Source organism: Cryptotermes secundus, unplaced genomic scaffold (assembly GCF_002891405.2).
Source record: "Cryptotermes secundus unplaced genomic scaffold, Csec_1.0 scaffold111, whole genome shotgun sequence".
Lineage (NCBI taxonomy): Eukaryota > Metazoa > Arthropoda > Insecta > Blattodea > Kalotermitidae > Cryptotermes > Cryptotermes secundus.
In genome coordinates, this window is record NW_019733319.1 from 161,745 (window position 1) to 178,943 (window position 17,199).

General features: G+C 41.0%; 1 protein-coding gene across 2 annotated transcripts in view; it reads left to right on the forward strand.

The window, feature by feature from the left end:
• The first annotated feature begins 1,145 nt into the window (after nucleotides 1-1,145).
• Nucleotides 1,146-17,199, forward strand: part of LOC111867896 (hepatic leukemia factor) — a 290,075-nt gene continuing 274,021 nt past the window's right edge. For both annotated transcript variants that reach the window (XM_023858110.2, XM_023858111.2), the window contains exon 1: nucleotides 1,146-1,322. In XM_023858110.2, coding sequence (XP_023713878.1) covers nucleotides 1,235-1,322 — 88 coding nt within the window. In that variant the 5' untranslated portion in view covers nucleotides 1,146-1,234. The remainder of the gene's footprint in view (nucleotides 1,323-17,199) is intronic.

A 17,199-nucleotide genomic window follows, 5' to 3' on the forward strand; every position in this document is an offset into this window, starting at 1 on the left:
AATGCATGGAAGGGGCAAAATTCATAGTTACAGGAGAAGATAAACTTGTTTAGTCATGTGAAATATCTGTAAATCACTTACAAAACATCACTGATTGACCTTCATATATCATTATGAGAAAAGTAGACCCATGTCTGAAAAATATATATCAAGTAAGGCACAAATATCACAACCGTAATATTAAGATTGGTTTTCTTTGTTCTTGAGAGTTTAAATGTTATATCTTCTGATGACTTGTTACAATTGAGTGAATGTTTAGGTTTTGATATTTGAATTCAAAGTAACAGTGTAGCTTTTAACTGAAGGAATTCAAAATACACTATATGAAAGTTTACTTTTTTGTCTAAAAATCAAATTGCATAATTTTAAAGAACTATGTTTCTGAGTGTGTAAGTGCTTGTGTCCCGTTTGTGTGTACATTGAGGATAAGGATGGGAATTGGATTTCTGGGTGTTCCTTTCCGTTTTCACAGAATCTGCTGAGTTTGTTGAGTGGGTTGATGAAGTGGTAATTTTCTAAACAAATCTTGTATTCAGAAGGTATTTGGTTGAGTTTCAACCAAATTACTGGCTATCCAAATGAAAATTTTACAGCTTTGTTATTCATTTCAGGAAAATTGATGAACAGTGTCCAGTAGGTCATGGTACTGCCCTTTAAAATCCTATCATTCATGGACATTTCTCCATCTCATTCCATGCTTCACAGAAGAAACACTGTCATTGAATAGTGTTAAGTATGTCTGCTTGCAATGAATTGTGATGTTAACTGTTGTTTTAGTGATTATGTTTGTGTTTCATGCAGTTGTACCAGATTGGTTTTTTATTTTGGAACTATAATTGTAGTTTAAGATAATATATTCTCTTTAAGTTTTTGAGTGTAGTTTATACATGCTGTATATCATGAGTCAGAGCTGTAAGAGTTTATACATTTTCTAGCACTTAAATAACTTTTGACATTGTACAAAAACATGGTTCTGTACAAGAAAAATACCTTTTGCACAATGATAATTTAATTATTAATAATCCTTACGTTTTAGTAATGCTTATTTTCAAGTTAATTGGGGGATTTGGTGGTATTGACTAGGGAATTTAGGTTAATATTGTTGGTAACCCTGAAGGCGAAAATGTTAGTTTACTGCCCGAGGCATTGGTTGCTGTGGGAAGTGTGCGCTGCCGATAAATTCGTCTGTTAACAGTGAAATTGGTTGAATTACAACTATTGATTGGAGTGTGAAATGACTGAGAAAGGTTCTCCGTCATCTACAGTTTTACAGAGTAACCTCAAATTGCTGTTAGAACAACCCAGTATATTTCCATTAGTTGGTAAGTAAAGTTTTGCATCAATGCTATTATTCACGACAAAAACATCACGCACGTGGCCTTGGCTTCAAAACATGGTCAGGACAAATTGTGTGTGTACAATTGAGAGTTAGGTTGTAGTGCCTGCATGTTTAAATATTTGTCCTGTAAGCACACGTTCACATTCAGGTGAAATGGGTGTAACTTTGCACGTGTGCTTCGACTTTCGCGCTGCGATTGGTGGGAAGGCCACATGTATAGGTTGTCACATAACGTGCTTACCATCGCATGTACAATTTAAATTGAGAAATATTGCAGAGTGTCTGGACAATTGTTTTGGTGCACATTTTTTGTTTATTTAACGATGCTCTTAGTATCGGGACTGTAACGCCGGATGATAGAATGATTAACGGATGTTGAGTTGGTGGAATGAGAATTGGCAAGATGAACCGAAATACTTGCAGAAAAGCGACCACAAAACCACTTTGCCCACCAAAAATCTTTCAAAACCCGACTTTGTATCGGGCCCCGGGCGCCGCGGCAGAAAGCCGGCCACTAGCCGCCTGAGGTGTGACACGGCCCCATGAGACACTATACCGTCGGGGTAATGTGAGTAATAAATTGGTAAGGCTGTGGTATAGAGGAGTCGTAATTTAATGTGGGAAACTATATCATTTCCTGGATACGGTATAGCAACGGGCTACGGACATGACGGCCGGCGTTTGATTCCTGGCAGGGGCAAGAACTATTTCTCTTCACAGCGTCCCATCCAGCCTCCTATCTAATGGATACCGTCTCTTCCCCTGGGGGCAAAGCGGCCGGGGCCTGAATCTGACCGGTCACAACCTAATTCCGAAGTAAAGAATGGAGCTATACCTCCATTTCCCACACGCCTTCATGGCGTGCTGCTTAATTAATTAAGTACAAGGACAACTAACCTTTTTTACCTTATTCAGTATTCTCTGCAGGGACACGAAAGACAATGAGGAATTCTGTCCAGTTCACCGGGGACCTGCTGTGTTTGCTATAAGGAGCACATTGTGTAATGTATCTGTTACAAGGGAAATCACTTTTAATATCAGAGATGTGTGTGTCGGAAGACAATTCGTCCTTCCGTTACATGCATTCTAGACAGCCGTATAACCTCACCTGGTTAAGGCACACCCTAATTAATATAAGACTTCATTATCTGTTTCCTATCGCTTCATCTGGAGAATAAGGCATCTACGTATGAACGCTTCTCTTCACTTCGGCTTCTTAATCTTATACGAGTAGAGTGTCGTGGGGTTTCTTGAACGGGGGATCAACCCTTCGCAAAGCCCCTACCGAAACAGGACAATACAAAAATCTATGCAGACATTCATGCGTGGAGTGGGATTCGAACCCACGACCCCAGTGTTTGAGCTGGCGAAGGCAGTTCATGCCTTAGACCGCGCGGCTGCTGTGGTCACCTGTAAGACTTCATAGTGGTTTGTAATGTAACTAATGGAGTTGCGTATCGTCCAAACACGTGTTTGTCGACTGTCAGAGGTCCTGGGTTCGATTCCCGGCGCTAGCAGATTTCCTGAGAAGTAGTGGGTCTGGAACGGCCTCCACTCCGCCTCATGAGGATAATCGAGGAGCTATTCCAACGAAATAGCGGCTCCGGTCTAGAAAACCGAGATAAACGGCCGTAGGGATCCGTTGCGCTGATCACGCGACACCCTCTATCCGCTAGCTGCACTAACTTCGCCGACAAGCAGCGGTCACTCTGTCGGTATAGTTCGCCTGCGGACTGCAGACCACGGAGTTTTTACTTTTGCTTGTCTCAGTGTCAAGTAACAGTGAAATGAACACCACAGTCGTCCGCGTTGTAACGCCGTGTACTTCGGAGATGAGCTTAGCGGCGTTACAACGCAGGCTCTGCCGTGAGAACTGTAGATGTAAGAGCGAATAATTGCACGTGAATTAAATGCTTTTTGTTATACGGGAAGAATTCGGCATGTTCTTAAATATTCCGCTTATAAAAAGTAAGGAAACCCTGGAGTTATGGAATATCACTTCGTTTTCTGGCATTAGGTGTGCTCTCTCTTCATGTCGTTTATAATTCCTTCTGCCGAATGTGCCAGTTAAAGTGTATACTGTATACATTTACAATCTTATTTTCAGCGAACGTGGTATATAAGATTTATTTACAACGTTATCTTGTCATGAATGGCACTGCCCTAAAATTCTTACAAGATTAGTAACAAGATTAGGTTAGAAGTAAACCATATTTTCTTTCTAATTTTGATAAAAACTGCTGGAAACTTAATTTTCATATATTGATATTCTTCTGTGGCACTGCAAAGTTTCGGACGGTTTATTTCATAGATAATCCTGGTTTTAAACTTTTTAATGATACGGATTTGCTCCGGGGATTATCTAATGCCAATGCTGAGATAGCGCATTACTAGAATTAAAAGAGTTAAAAAGAAAATCCATTTGATTTGTTTCATTCTGGTCCTTCACACTAACAATATTACATACAGATGATAAAACAATTCCGTCCAGTGTGACTGTTGAACAACACAGCACGCTACGAACAAACATAGGACGACAACAAGAACTACCTTCCCAAGAAAGACGGGCGGCACAAGTTCGGCCCCGTCAAGAAAAACGAAAGAACAAGAGACACGAACCAATTCGGTTAAAGAATTTTAACTTAAATAACAAAAAGTTTTTAAAAAAACTTTAATGCATCAAGGACAGTTGCTGTAGTTGTAAGAAATTTGGATTTTGTATAAAGTATATATTACAAATATTGTATATTTATGTACTTTAAAAATCAAAACACCCAATGTAATTGTAGTTTCTAAAAGTACTGATGTTTCCTCTGATGATGGTCTATAGCAGGGGTCTCCAGACTTTTCGAAACGCGGGCCACAGTAGGTAATTCAGCACTTTCAACGGGCCGGGTAAAATGAGAAATTAATAATTCTAGGTATATGAGTTTCATTGAAAGCACAGAATTTCATAAACTAAATACAAAGTACGTGAGAATAAATTATCGTATATTAATGACAACAGACAGTAGCAGCAAATGCTCATATTTTCTTCACAAATTATAATAAAACAATGTGAATGATGGAACTCTTTTTGCATTCTTAAATTCTGATTAAATTGAGGTGATGATGATCTGTTACAATTACACTGCACCACTGCAAGAAGTCTTGTGCACAAGACGGCTAGTAACGAACTGCTCGCGCTACCTACATTACCACGAAGTGACACTGCCGATCGAGGCCGAACAAGTACGAAGAAATACCGCGAAGTATACGGTCCAGAATTTGTAAAATTGTGAATAATAGTAATATTAACATAATATAGAATATAAATATATTTTAAACACAGTCTTAATTAATGAATTTGAAATCTATGAACAAATATTCTNTGGGTCCCGTGTCGTAGCTTTACGGCACGTAAAAGGACCTCATATCTCCAAAGGAGGTCACTGAGCCAAATTACGGACGTTTCCCGCCCAACAGCAGTCTCTAATACCTCTGGTAGATGGGGGAAGCATTATAGATACCTCTCAGCTAGTAGAGCCGGTCTCGCTGGCTGGGCGGGACTGATGGTAAGCACCAGTACCGGTAGGATATAGAGACTGGTAGAAATCATAGAGGGAAGCACAATGGACCAATACAGGTCTAAGTTCATGGGGAAACCCACCCTCTCCAATAACTAACTAACTAACTAAATTGGCGCATTTCTGCACAATTCTTTCGCGGGCCATAGTTTGGGGACCCTTGGTCTATAGGGGCCGAAACATGTCAGGGTGCTAAGAGGTGAAGTAGTGAAAGCTTCAACAGTCACACTGGACGGAATTGTTTTATCATTTGTAAGAAAATCCATGTTGAACAAAATTTCGAAATATTAAATCAAGTGGGTTAAACGTGTCGATATAATTCCGAGAAAATGCAATGTCTTAGAGGTGACTAGTGACACGAAGGCTGCAGGGACCCAGCAGTGTGTTTTACAGATAGGATAGAATATGCATTCCACGGATATAATGTGAAACAAAATTGAATTACGAATGCTTTGCCCATCTGCTACTGCTGATGAAAAAGATGTGAATTAGAAGAAACTGGACGGAAAATACATAAGACCACAACAAAAACTTGGCAATTGACGATTTGTTATAGAGAGGAATGTTTAAATACTCGTAGGTTTATATTATTTTCTTTCGGTCTAATTCATTTAATTATGAGTTTCTGCTATGCACTGATTATTCTAATTGCCAAATGATAGATATAGGAAAAATTTGGCATATAGGTTTACAGAATTGTCGATTGAATTCGATTTTGCTCCATGTCGACTCTCTATAGCCTTTACTGTTTATGAAGTCGAAATAGAAATGTGTTCATTTTTTTTTTTAAAAACTGCTAATTCTACAGAATTCAGAAATTGACCCATGATTCTCGTATGTCATTAATTTATTCTAAACCCATTTTACTACAGATTGTGTTTATTTAAATATGGGACAGATGCCTACAGAACATAACATCTCTGTTGTTGACAAGCTCTGTCAGTGAATAGATTTGTATGCGATGCAAGAATGTGTGTAGAAACAGGTGACTTCGTAAACGTGCATTTAAAAACTCTTATGACTCTGAAGAATACCGTGTTCTGCAATGTGACGCCGCATGTATTCCGGTGAAAGCTCACCGACGTTTCGGAGGAACGTTTTTTTTTTCCTTGGCACTACAGCCCCAGTGGGACTCGGCCTACCTCCATGAACTTCTCCGTTCACTTCGGTTTTTCTAGATCTTACACATTCGGTAGGACTCCTTGGGCGAGTGATCAGCTGGTCGCAAGGCCTTTACCTGTACACAAACACAGAAAGACGCACACACAAACTAAACATCCATGCCCTGAGTGGGATTCGAACCCACGATCCCGGTTTCCAAGCGAACGAAGACAGTGCGTGCCTTAGACCGCCCGGCTACCGTGACCGGCTTCGGAAGAACGTACTATCTTCATATTCAGGGTCGAAGAGTAAGTCAAGCAGACAACAAATCCTATAAGTTCATGCGTTGTTTTATGTAGACGTAAAATGTAATCTGTCATCCTAAAGGCATAAACTACGAGTAGTTAAGGGTGTGTAAGAGCAAACTAATGAGGGAAATGTTAGAGCTTAAGAGAGAGGAAATAACATTAATAACAATAGTAATAGCTGCCTGCTGCTGTTATTAATAGCCCTGTAAACATTTTTCAGAATACTGATACAAAATGTGACGGATTCCATAACAGTTTAACCCAGTGTGTATATATATATATCTGTATGTAATTAGTCCAAGCAAGGAATTATTTGACGTATTATATTTCGGTCTCTTGTTATACCGTTTCCATGAAAACCAAATGGAAAATGAATCATAGTTAATTATGTCTAGAACTTTAGGCCAGAAGTGGCCGCAGTACAAGGGACTTAGTCCCACCCCACTAGCAACAAAAAAAACAATGTCTAAAACTAGAAAATGACAGCAACGCTTATTCTGTCGAGCCGTCGTTACATTACTTTATGGAGATCATGTTCACTGCTGCGAACGTTTAAGTGTGCGCTACTGTTTTAAAAAAAAAATATTTGAACTTGGTCTCTATTTGTACTTTAGCTTAGTAGATATATTAAAGAACAAACGGCTAACGCAGATCAGAATGGATAGTAGAGCGGCTGATATCTTTAATGCTCTATGATTTCCGACTTCATATTTTAGATTTATATTTAAGGAAACACGTTTACAGTTTAACTATTCCGTTCAACAGTAGTATCGATCTTTCTCGAAAAAGGTAACTCATTATTATTATTATTATTATTATTATTATTATTATTGTTGTTGTTGTTGTAGGAAGCCTTTTGTCAGAAATATTCTACTTAATAGCATGCCTATTCAATGAAATCGTAATTCAAGGTGTCCCTTAAAGTCCATGATGTGTAAACCTTAATCATTGAAAGGGTTACCTGTGGAAACAGCAACTAGAGATGGGAGTTCTGAAGATATTCCGTTGACTTTGCAACGGTTATTCCATTAGTTACATATAACTATCTAATTTTAGCTTTAATATTATTTTCCAATAACCTTCTCAGTCCTATGCCTACAGGTGATCCCTTAGTAGTGCCTTTCGCAATCAGATTTCGATATTCTTTGGATTGTTATTTGTCTACCGACGTTTCCTCTGCGGAATCCATATTTATGAACAACGGCAGTGATGATGGCGATGCTGTGCTTAGGGGTTATTTTAGGGTTTTACATCCTTGACTCTTACACGGTTGTGAAAAAATACAAGGGACGGACAAAATAATGGGAACACTAAGGAAGTGAGGAATAGAATTTGTGTTGGCTAAATTGAAAGAACTTCAGTTGGCAACACTGAATGTTCTTCCGTTTGTTTACACTCAGTAGTGTTCGTGTCAGTGCATTAGTGATTGTGTTAAGTGACAGTCCATGTGAGAGAATCGGAAAATGGGAGATTTATCTGATTTTGAAAGAGGACAGATTGTTGGTACGCGTTTAGCTTGAGCATGTGTGAACAAAACTGCCATCGAGAGCGATGGTTTCTAAGGTTATGTCGGCATACTCGAATCGTGGGAAGATGACATCAGCGAAGAGGAAGTTTGAACAGAAATCAACACTGACAGAAAGAGATCATCTTACATTGAGAAAGATCGTTTCGAAAAGTCACAGAACTACTGCACCAGAACTGAATATTCATCTTGAAGACCCTGTTTCCACAAAAAATGTCCGGCATGAGCTTCACAAACCCAACATCCACGGTAGCGGTAGGGCTGCAGTTGCTCTGATTACTGTAAGCATTGATCAGATGTGTGAACGTTGGTGTCACGACCATGAAACCTGGACATCAGGCAACTGGAAGCGCGCGCGTGATATGTTCAAATGAGTCGTCCTGCACGCTGTTCCCTGCATCAGGAACAGTTTACTTTTGGAGAACACCCAAGGAAGCCTACAGTCGGGAATGCCTGCTTCCAGCAGTGAAACACGGGGGAGGTTCTGTGACGGTTTGTGCAGCAATATCGTGGTACAGCATTCCGTTGGTCTCGTTATCCTTCATGGTCGAATTACTGCAAAGGAACACGTGGACAGGTTGGGTGATCAGGTGCATCCCATCATTCGGACGTTATTTCCGAACGACGTTGCAGTTTTCCAAGACAACAGTACCTCCATTCACACAGCTGGAACTGTTCAGTCGTGGTTTGAAGAGCATTAAGGTGAACGTCAGCATCTTCCCTGGCCAGCATACTCGCCAGATATGAACTTCACTGAACCACTCTGGTCAGTTTTGGAGACTTGAGTGAGGAACAGATTCCCACCTCCAATATCTCTAAAGCAAAATGAGGATGTTCTTCAAGAAAAATGATATAAAATTCCACTAGAGACTGTTTAAAACCTGTAAGAGTCCATTCCAAGGAGTGCGGCTGTACTGAAGGCAAAAGGTGGCCCAACACCATATTAACAAAGAAATGTGTACAGCATCTGTAGTGTTTCCATTATTTTGTCCACCCTCTGTATATACGAGTATTTACATAATGTATGTGTATGCTTGGACTTCGGAAGCATGCTAGTTTCATGGTAAAAATTTCTAATCTTTTTCCACGATTAATTATTCATGACTATTGAGGACGCTGTTTCAGCGTAGCCTCTAATCGGAATGGCTAATCACATGTTCGCTGACACCCTGGGGCCCTCTTTAGGGTTTTTGGGCGTCCTCGAGAATTTTTGAATATTAATAATAATACATTAATTGTTCGATGACGGTCGCAAAGCACGTGGCCATTTCCGCTTTATGAATGTTGTATATTTGTCCAGTTCTGAGAACTCCAAAATGTTTGAATGTCACATTAACTTAGTACTTCAGGTGTAACTAATAGTGACACTCCCTGAGAAGATTGCAGCACTGTATAGTTAGGCTGACTTTGTCGTATTACAACGATATTACAACCCAGAAGATCGTTATCTAGTGTGTGCCAGAACAATGTTTGGACAGTGTCTTGACTTTCGGAGTTAGGTGCAAGGATTGAATTGTGTAATGTGACCATAACGGGAAAAAAAAATTACTTTTCCTGTCAGAGATGTATGACGCAAGAAAATTCATCTCTTCATTACATACTCTTCTAGACTTCCACATTATAAGCACAACAGTAAAAGGTAAAGTTGTCCCTGTGCTTAACTAATTAAGCACTACGCCATGAAGGCGTATGGGGTATAGGGTGTATAGATCCACATTTTCTTGACCTCGGCACTAGTTGGAGGTGAGTGGTCAGCTTCACGCCCCTGCCGCTTTACCCCCCGGGGAAAGAGCCCCCAGTACCCATTTTATAGGAGGTTGGGTGGACCCCAGAGCCTGTCTGGACGACTTGGAGGAGAGAAAATTCTTGACCCTACCGAGACTCGAACTCCGACCCCTCGGTCTTCCAGCTCGTAGCCAGTTGCTATACCAACTGCGCTATCCCGGTTCCGCAATTGGTTAGTAGACACCGCAATAACTAAAAATCTTCATATTGGTTTGTAAGAAAACTAAAGTAACTGCATGTCATGCCGTCCCTACAAGTATATATGGATCTGCACTGCTTGCTTGTTCACAAGCTCCTTGTTCGTCTTTTGTAAATAGGATAGAATAGAACAGTGTTTTCGGCAGTGTTTCGAGTCGAAAACACAAGGTGCAGTGCTATTCGTAATGCGATTATTTTAGTTCGCATCTTCTATAGATTTATATTTTGCCCTATGTAAGCTGTGTGCTCATCTTAGCTTCCTTTCGCCTGTGTACTGTAACATCCAGTGATAAGATAGTTGCACGAGATGAAATAGGAGTCACGTGGAAGAATGGCACATTGCATATTTAAGGTAGTGTCCCAGCTTTTGCCTGGAGTTACTGATAAATAGCACAGAAATTTTCAGAATAGCTGGTTATCGGGCAGAAATTCTTACTAGCGGCCTCTTGAATACGAAACGGGTGTGTCAAATACAACCACTTCGTCTTGCTCGTGACTTCATTACAACATTGGCTGTTTGGGAGGGCGCTGTAGGACAGGTGGTGGCTTTCCTCATTGAATTGAATGCAAATGCCCATCTTAAGGGATATGTCGCTTAGAAAAGTATCAAATTACATGCATGCAGGTGGATGATAACGTGCATGTACATTATGTATGGAACGTTGCTTGGTAAGTGAATAGTTGATTCTAAAGAGTCCAGTGATTGAGATTAGCTCTTTCTAAGGGGCCCAGCTGAGTAGGTGTCTTCCTTTCTCACCTGTAGATGGAAACAGATCCAGTTTCCGAAACGTCATGTCCTCTATTACCTAGAATTCCGGACGATGGAAAAAGTCCAAAAACCCAGTAATTCTGAGTGAATAGTTGCCAACATGGAAATGTTTTAAAGCTTCAAGTTAAATCAGACATACATTTATGTATTTATCGCATACAGACTCTGTACGTAAGTAACAAGCTTTTCACAAAAACAAAATGAAACGACAAAACCAGACGCGGATTTGTTGGAATAGAAAAGTATGGAGCAGAAAGTAGTTTTTCTCAGTTTTCTCAGAGGTCTTGTAACCTTTTACCTCAAGTAGATTTTAAAGGGTTCTGACGATGGTGTACGAGTGTAACACTCAGAATTGCTGGGTTTTTGGTCTTTATCCTTCGTCCAGTATTCTAAGAACAAGAGAACACAAGTTTCGGAAATTTGATCTGTTTCCGCCCCCAGATGAAGGGGGGAGACACATACTCTGTTGGTCTCTTAAAAAGAGCTAGCCTCAGTCACTGGACAGCCTATGTTAGAGTCAAGAGTTACTCTACGACTGGCGGTTTACCGCCAATCGCTTCGTCTTGGCGGCAAGCACCTCGAGACTCATGACCAGTAGTTTTATTTTCCAGCTGTACAATTGCGGTTATAGTCCTCTCTCAGGAGAGGAAGGGTCTGTGTTTACAATTGCTGCTGGTCCTCGCCAGCGCAGTCATTCTCAGGTCCGAGTCCCTCAGGACTCACGACCACATTTTACTGTTTTAGATTCGAGACTCCTCATCCTGGGGACCCAGGTCTCCGTATTGATATCCCCCAAGAACAGGGTGACCCGGTTATACCCTCAGGCACTGTGTTCTCTTTTCGTCGCCTTCTACGACTCGCAGGGGGAGGTATTCGACCCCGCCTCCACACGTGATGTGTGAATGTCGAGTCGAGTCTTATGTTACGACCGACGGTCATTCGGCCAGTCTGTCATGGAATAAAGCACCCATCTGGGGCTTACGACCAGATTTTTATTACTGTCAGACTGGGGGGTTTGTTGATGTGGTGCGCTCTCTCTGACGAGAGGACGGGTCTGTCGCTTAAAACTGCTGCTGGTCCTCACCAGCGCAGTCATTCTCAGGTCCGATTCCCTTGGGACTCACGACCATATAGTGTCTCAGATTCAGAGACATCCCTCTTTGTCACCTCCTACAATTGGCAGACTATGGTGGAGGTATTCGACCCCGCCTCCACACGGGGTTAGTAATACCCATCATTTTTAAAGTAATAGGCCCTGCATGTGACATTATTAGTTGCGTATCACTTTTCGTTTTTGATCACAGTGAGCATAAGAGACTTATGAAGCAGTTATGTGTGTATAATGGGGCAGTCTACACAGCAGTATTCCTGAAAAAGTAGACACTAATGTATCAACATTTGTTTTATTTTGCTCTTGACCGTACATGTTTCGGCCCTTATATTGGGCCATCATCAGGCGTACTAGTCCTAGTTCTTAAATTGCATCTAATTTCAATATGGATCCATGTTGTGTTCTTGTGAGTTTTTAATTGTATAAATTGATTTTTCAGTTAAAACGTAAATACTTAAGGCAGTAAAATTTAGAATTACTAAAAATTAACATTAATATTGTACAGAAATTAGGTATTTTGTAATAAATCTCTTTAAAACTTTGTGACCGCTGCGTATTAATATGCTTTCTCGGTAGTAGAAGCAATTATGGTGTGGAGCCTACGCCCCTTATTCTGTGTATCACCGAACATATTTAATTTTATTGATGTATACCAGGTTTTCACGATGTTATGTGTACAGGCCGCTCCGTGTGATGATGCTGTCGCTATGTTGTAAAGTAAGTAAGTAAGTAAAAAGTAAAGGTATCCCTGTAACAGGCCGTGGAGGCCCATAGGGTTGTGAGACGTTGAGGTTCCCACATTTTCTAGACAGTCGGCTCATAGATGGCGGCAAGGTTGTCAGCCCTATGCGCCGGCAGCCCTTTACCCCCAAGAATATTCCTGGTACTCATTTCTGTTAGAGGCTGAGTCGACCCCAGGGCCATAGTACGGCTGGTAGGATTAGGTCAATTGAAAAAATCCAATGACCTCATCGGGATTTGAACCAGCAACCTTCCGGCTTGTAGCATAGTGCCTCAAACAAATGTTGATACAGTTGTGTCTATTTTGTTTTTCACGAATATTGTTGTGTAGCCTGCCCCCGTTATACACATATTTCCTATATATGCCACACAACCAGGTGCATACTATTAAGATTTTGAAGAAGTTGTTATATGTGTACTCCACTGAAGTAAACTGGTTTAGCAGGTGTAATTTCTCTCATATCAATGTCCTTGATGTTAATTTGCTGAAGATAATGCTAACAAGTTTCTTGTTATGAATCGTTTTGCAAATATCGCACTAGTGAATCAGAAATATTTCTTTAAATGTTTCCCACACCCAGAGGTGTTTTAAACACTGTCACGTGTTAGAGTGTCTCTCGACGGGGTTCCGGATCGGATACCGGATCCACTCCCCACCTACGGATCGCCACCGCAAGCAAGTCAAAGTCACTGACTATTAGTTAGTCAGTCAGTCAGTCAGTCAGTCTTGGTGTCGAGCCCAGTCTGGGGCTCATGACCAGATATTGTTTGACAGTTCAGGTCTTGTTATTGCAGCTGTCAACTGTATGACTTTTTTTTCCCCCTTGGCACTACAGCCCCAGTGGGCCTAGGCCTACCTCCATGAACTTCTCTGTTCACTTCGGTTTTTCTAGATCTTACACATTCGGTACGACTCCTTGAGCGGGTGATCAGCTCGTCGCAAGGCCTCTACCTGTACACAAACACAGAAAAACGCACACACACAAACTAAACATCCATGCCATGAGTGGGATTCGAACCCACGATCCCGGTTTCCAAGCGAGCGAAGACAGTAACACGCCTTAGACCGCTCAGCTGTATAACTACCGGTATATAAATGCATGAGGCCTGGCTTTGTCTAAGGGAAATAACAGGAAAGTATGCAGTAAAAATTGCCATAAGGCATGCGCAGACCTGAGAGTAAGATGGAAAGGGAGATGAAAATATTATGCAACAAACCTAGTCAAAGAACTAAGTCCGTGACAACCAATGCATGCAGTTGAATGGAGAATGTGCGCATCGAATGATTGGATGTTAGTAATGAATTAGCAGTGATGTGGAAGAAGCGGTTGAGTCCAAATTTAAGTTTCTGTTCCATCATTAGCTTTGACAGACTGAGGAAAACGGCGAGAATTTTCAGTCAGTATAGTTGTTGTCCCGGCCAAGAGTCGAACTCAGACACATTACCGCTTCAGCTAACGGGTTCGGTGAACACAGCGAAAGAGCAATGAAGAAAGAGATGAAAGGAGAAATAAGGGGAAGGAAGGAAAAAGGAAGGCATGAAAGAAAGACAGAAAGAAGGTGAGAAAGTACGACATGTAGGCGCTTCTAGGAAACCAATTGGCAAACATGTTGCCGCAGAGATACTATTCGTGGACACTAACCATCGCTGAGTGTTTAACAAACCTGTCCCTGGATACGAAAATGAAAATGTGTAGACTTCTGGAAAGAAGAACGTTGCTCCGGAATCAGCAAAGGTTTCCGTAGCAACGAGTAAGCGTCCAATAATAAACGAACTGTTGGAGGTGCTGATTTCTGTTCTGTCCTTTCCGAAGTAATAAAGGGAGAACACGTGAGACTACCCCGTATGGAGTCGGGGTCGAATATCTCCACCGTGACCCTGCGAGTCGTAGGAGGCGACGAAAAGGGAAGTCTCAAATCTGAGACAGTAAAATATGGTCGCGAGCCCAGGTGACTCGGACCTTAGAAAGACTGCGCTGGCAAGAGCTAGCAGCATATACGAAGGACAGACCCGTCCTCTCGTCAGAGAGGGCGCCCCACAAAAACAAGCCCGTAACTGTCAAACAGTAATAAATATCTGGTCGTGATCCCCAGATGGGGCTCGACACCAAGGCTTACCGACTGACTGACTGACCGTCAGTCGCAATGTGACTTTTGACACTCAGCGTAGTTCAGTAGTTGAGACTAGTTGAGGGTTCAACTATGGAGTGTTAACCAGCGGACAACGGAAGCCTAAGAATCTCCATCGCTAAGATTCGTTGCCAGGAAATGTCTAATGAAAACTTTGCCATTGCTGGGACCTGTTACCAAGCAACGGCTGGTGAAAGCAGACTTAGAAGACATAGTATTGAGTGACCTGTAGTGTGGAAATTAGTAATATTGTTATAGTTATTTGTAGTTACGACCTGTTGAATGGTCAGTAAATCTGTTTACCAATCCACACCCCTTCTATAGTCATTAATACACGTGACAATAACATACGAATAAGTAACAAAGAGTTTCTGCAGAAACAGTGTAAGTACAAATTGTTTTGTTTTGTTTGGGGTGCTTCTCTAACGTTATTTCAACTACTGCTGACATTCAGCAGCATGGCTTTCGATGGAAGGTAACTATCTAGGTACCAGTGTTTCAAACCGAACTCGAGGTCTGTACTGTAGGAACTTAGGTAGGCCGCACACCGGCATGCGTCAAGACGTAACAGTCAAGGCACGATGTCTGCGACATGACGCAAATAAAGGAGCACAGTTGAAACGAATGAGATTATGAAAACGCCGCACACCGGTCTGAGTCATGATGCTGATGAATCACGAATGAAGCAAGACTGCATCTTTGTCTCATGTCTTGACGCAGTTTTTGTGGAGCCGCCCATACCGCTGAATTCTGTCTATACCGTACTGCAATACAAGAGGAACAGTAGTCAGTAAGTATGTGTATAGAGCAGTGGTTCTCAACCGCAGGGCCGCGGCCCAGTAGTGGGCCCTGGCATCAATTATACTGGGCCGCGAGAGGCTCTTCTGGAATTTGTCATTTTCAGTTTCTAAGCATTTTTCACGAATAAATATTTTATAGTGGAAATATTCTTATGAGAACAATATTTGTGTCGAGAAGCTCGGACACAGAACACCTAAATCTGTGTAGCAAATGTCAGTGACCAAGCCGCATATTTTTAAACATGGAAGTATTCATGAATGATCGGGAATTTTCAGACATCCAAATCTTTCAACATTCGGGAAAGGCAATACCGATGTTTATGACCAGTCATAAAATTGTCTGCAAGCCGATTACAACAATGGACGGCATATCCTCTGTTCTCAGAACTGAGCGAAATAACATCTGTGTTGCAAATGTCAGTGACCAATCAGCAAGGAAGTATAAAGAAAATGTTTCCACTGAAATTGAAGATCAAGGCAGTCTGTATCCGGTTCTCAAATCTCGTAATACTGAATACTGTTTCTTCGCAAGTTCGCATTGCAGTGTGTAAGTGCTTGTTTCGAAACCTGAGTGATTTAAATTTTAATATGAATAAGAGACAGGGTACTTTGTTTAATTTTGGTGTTAAGAAATCTCGTATTGAAGGTTAATTAGTGTTGGAAGTAGTGTTTAGAATTGAGAGATTCATACATTTTTATTTATCAAATTACATACTTTACATATATAATTATTTGGCGTGTGTGTGATAATAAGTGTTTCGCCGGCAAGTTGACATCCTTCTGCTTCTTCCCCTCCTCAGCTGACTTCTATGGTGAGTTACAGTGCATAACTATTTTTCTCACTGCCGTTTTTTTCAAACCAATGTCATTAAAATCAATTTAATAATATAATAATCAATTTTACGCTGAATATCATAAGTTTTGGTGATCAGCATGGGATATGTCAATGAAAATTAGCACAAATTAATTTAATGATGTTGGTCTGAGGAAACTACAAACTGCTACAAGATTTCATTAGTCCAGTGATTGATAACTAATTTAAATGTAATTTTATGTTTGTCAGCATGCCACACCGTATACATAAGTGTACTAATAATCTTTATTATTATGCTATAATTAATTACTAATATTACGTTAGCTTAATGCATGAACTTTAACAAAACTGGAAAGGTATTTACGAGTAAATTTGTTGGGACTGGGCCCTCGTCTTATAAAAAAAAGAACTTACCGGGCCGCGGTCTCATAAAGGTTGAGAACCACTGGTATAGAGGATAGGAAACACAGAGCGTGTGGACATCGTTATGAAAATGTTGTTTTTCAGTATGTATAGATGTAGGAATGTAATCTAGAGCTCACGAAACGTCATGGGTCCATGGATAAAGTCTTCAAAATGCATTAACGTCGGTTAGTACTGCATTAGTGATAAATGAATGTTTAGTTTTTGTATTTGACAGTATTCACTGCAACACATATTTATAACTCTCAGTTGCGTCTCCAGGGCAGTCAGACTGCGTTGCGTTTTAGACAATCTGATTCTGCCAGGCTATTAGAAATACCGCGCCATAGCTCAAGCGCTTAGTCGCTAGCTTTCTACCGCGGCGGCCCGGGTGCGAGCCCGGGTTTGGTCATGTCGAATTTGTGGTGGACAAAGTGGCGCTGGGGTAGGTATTTTTCCGAGTAATTCTGTTGCCCGTGCCAATGTTCATTTCACCAGTTGCTCCACAATCACCCACACCTATCATCTGGGGCTGGTACAATAGGCCAGCAGAGGCCGCAGTACCAAGTATTTAATAATAATAATAATAATAATAATAATAATAATAATA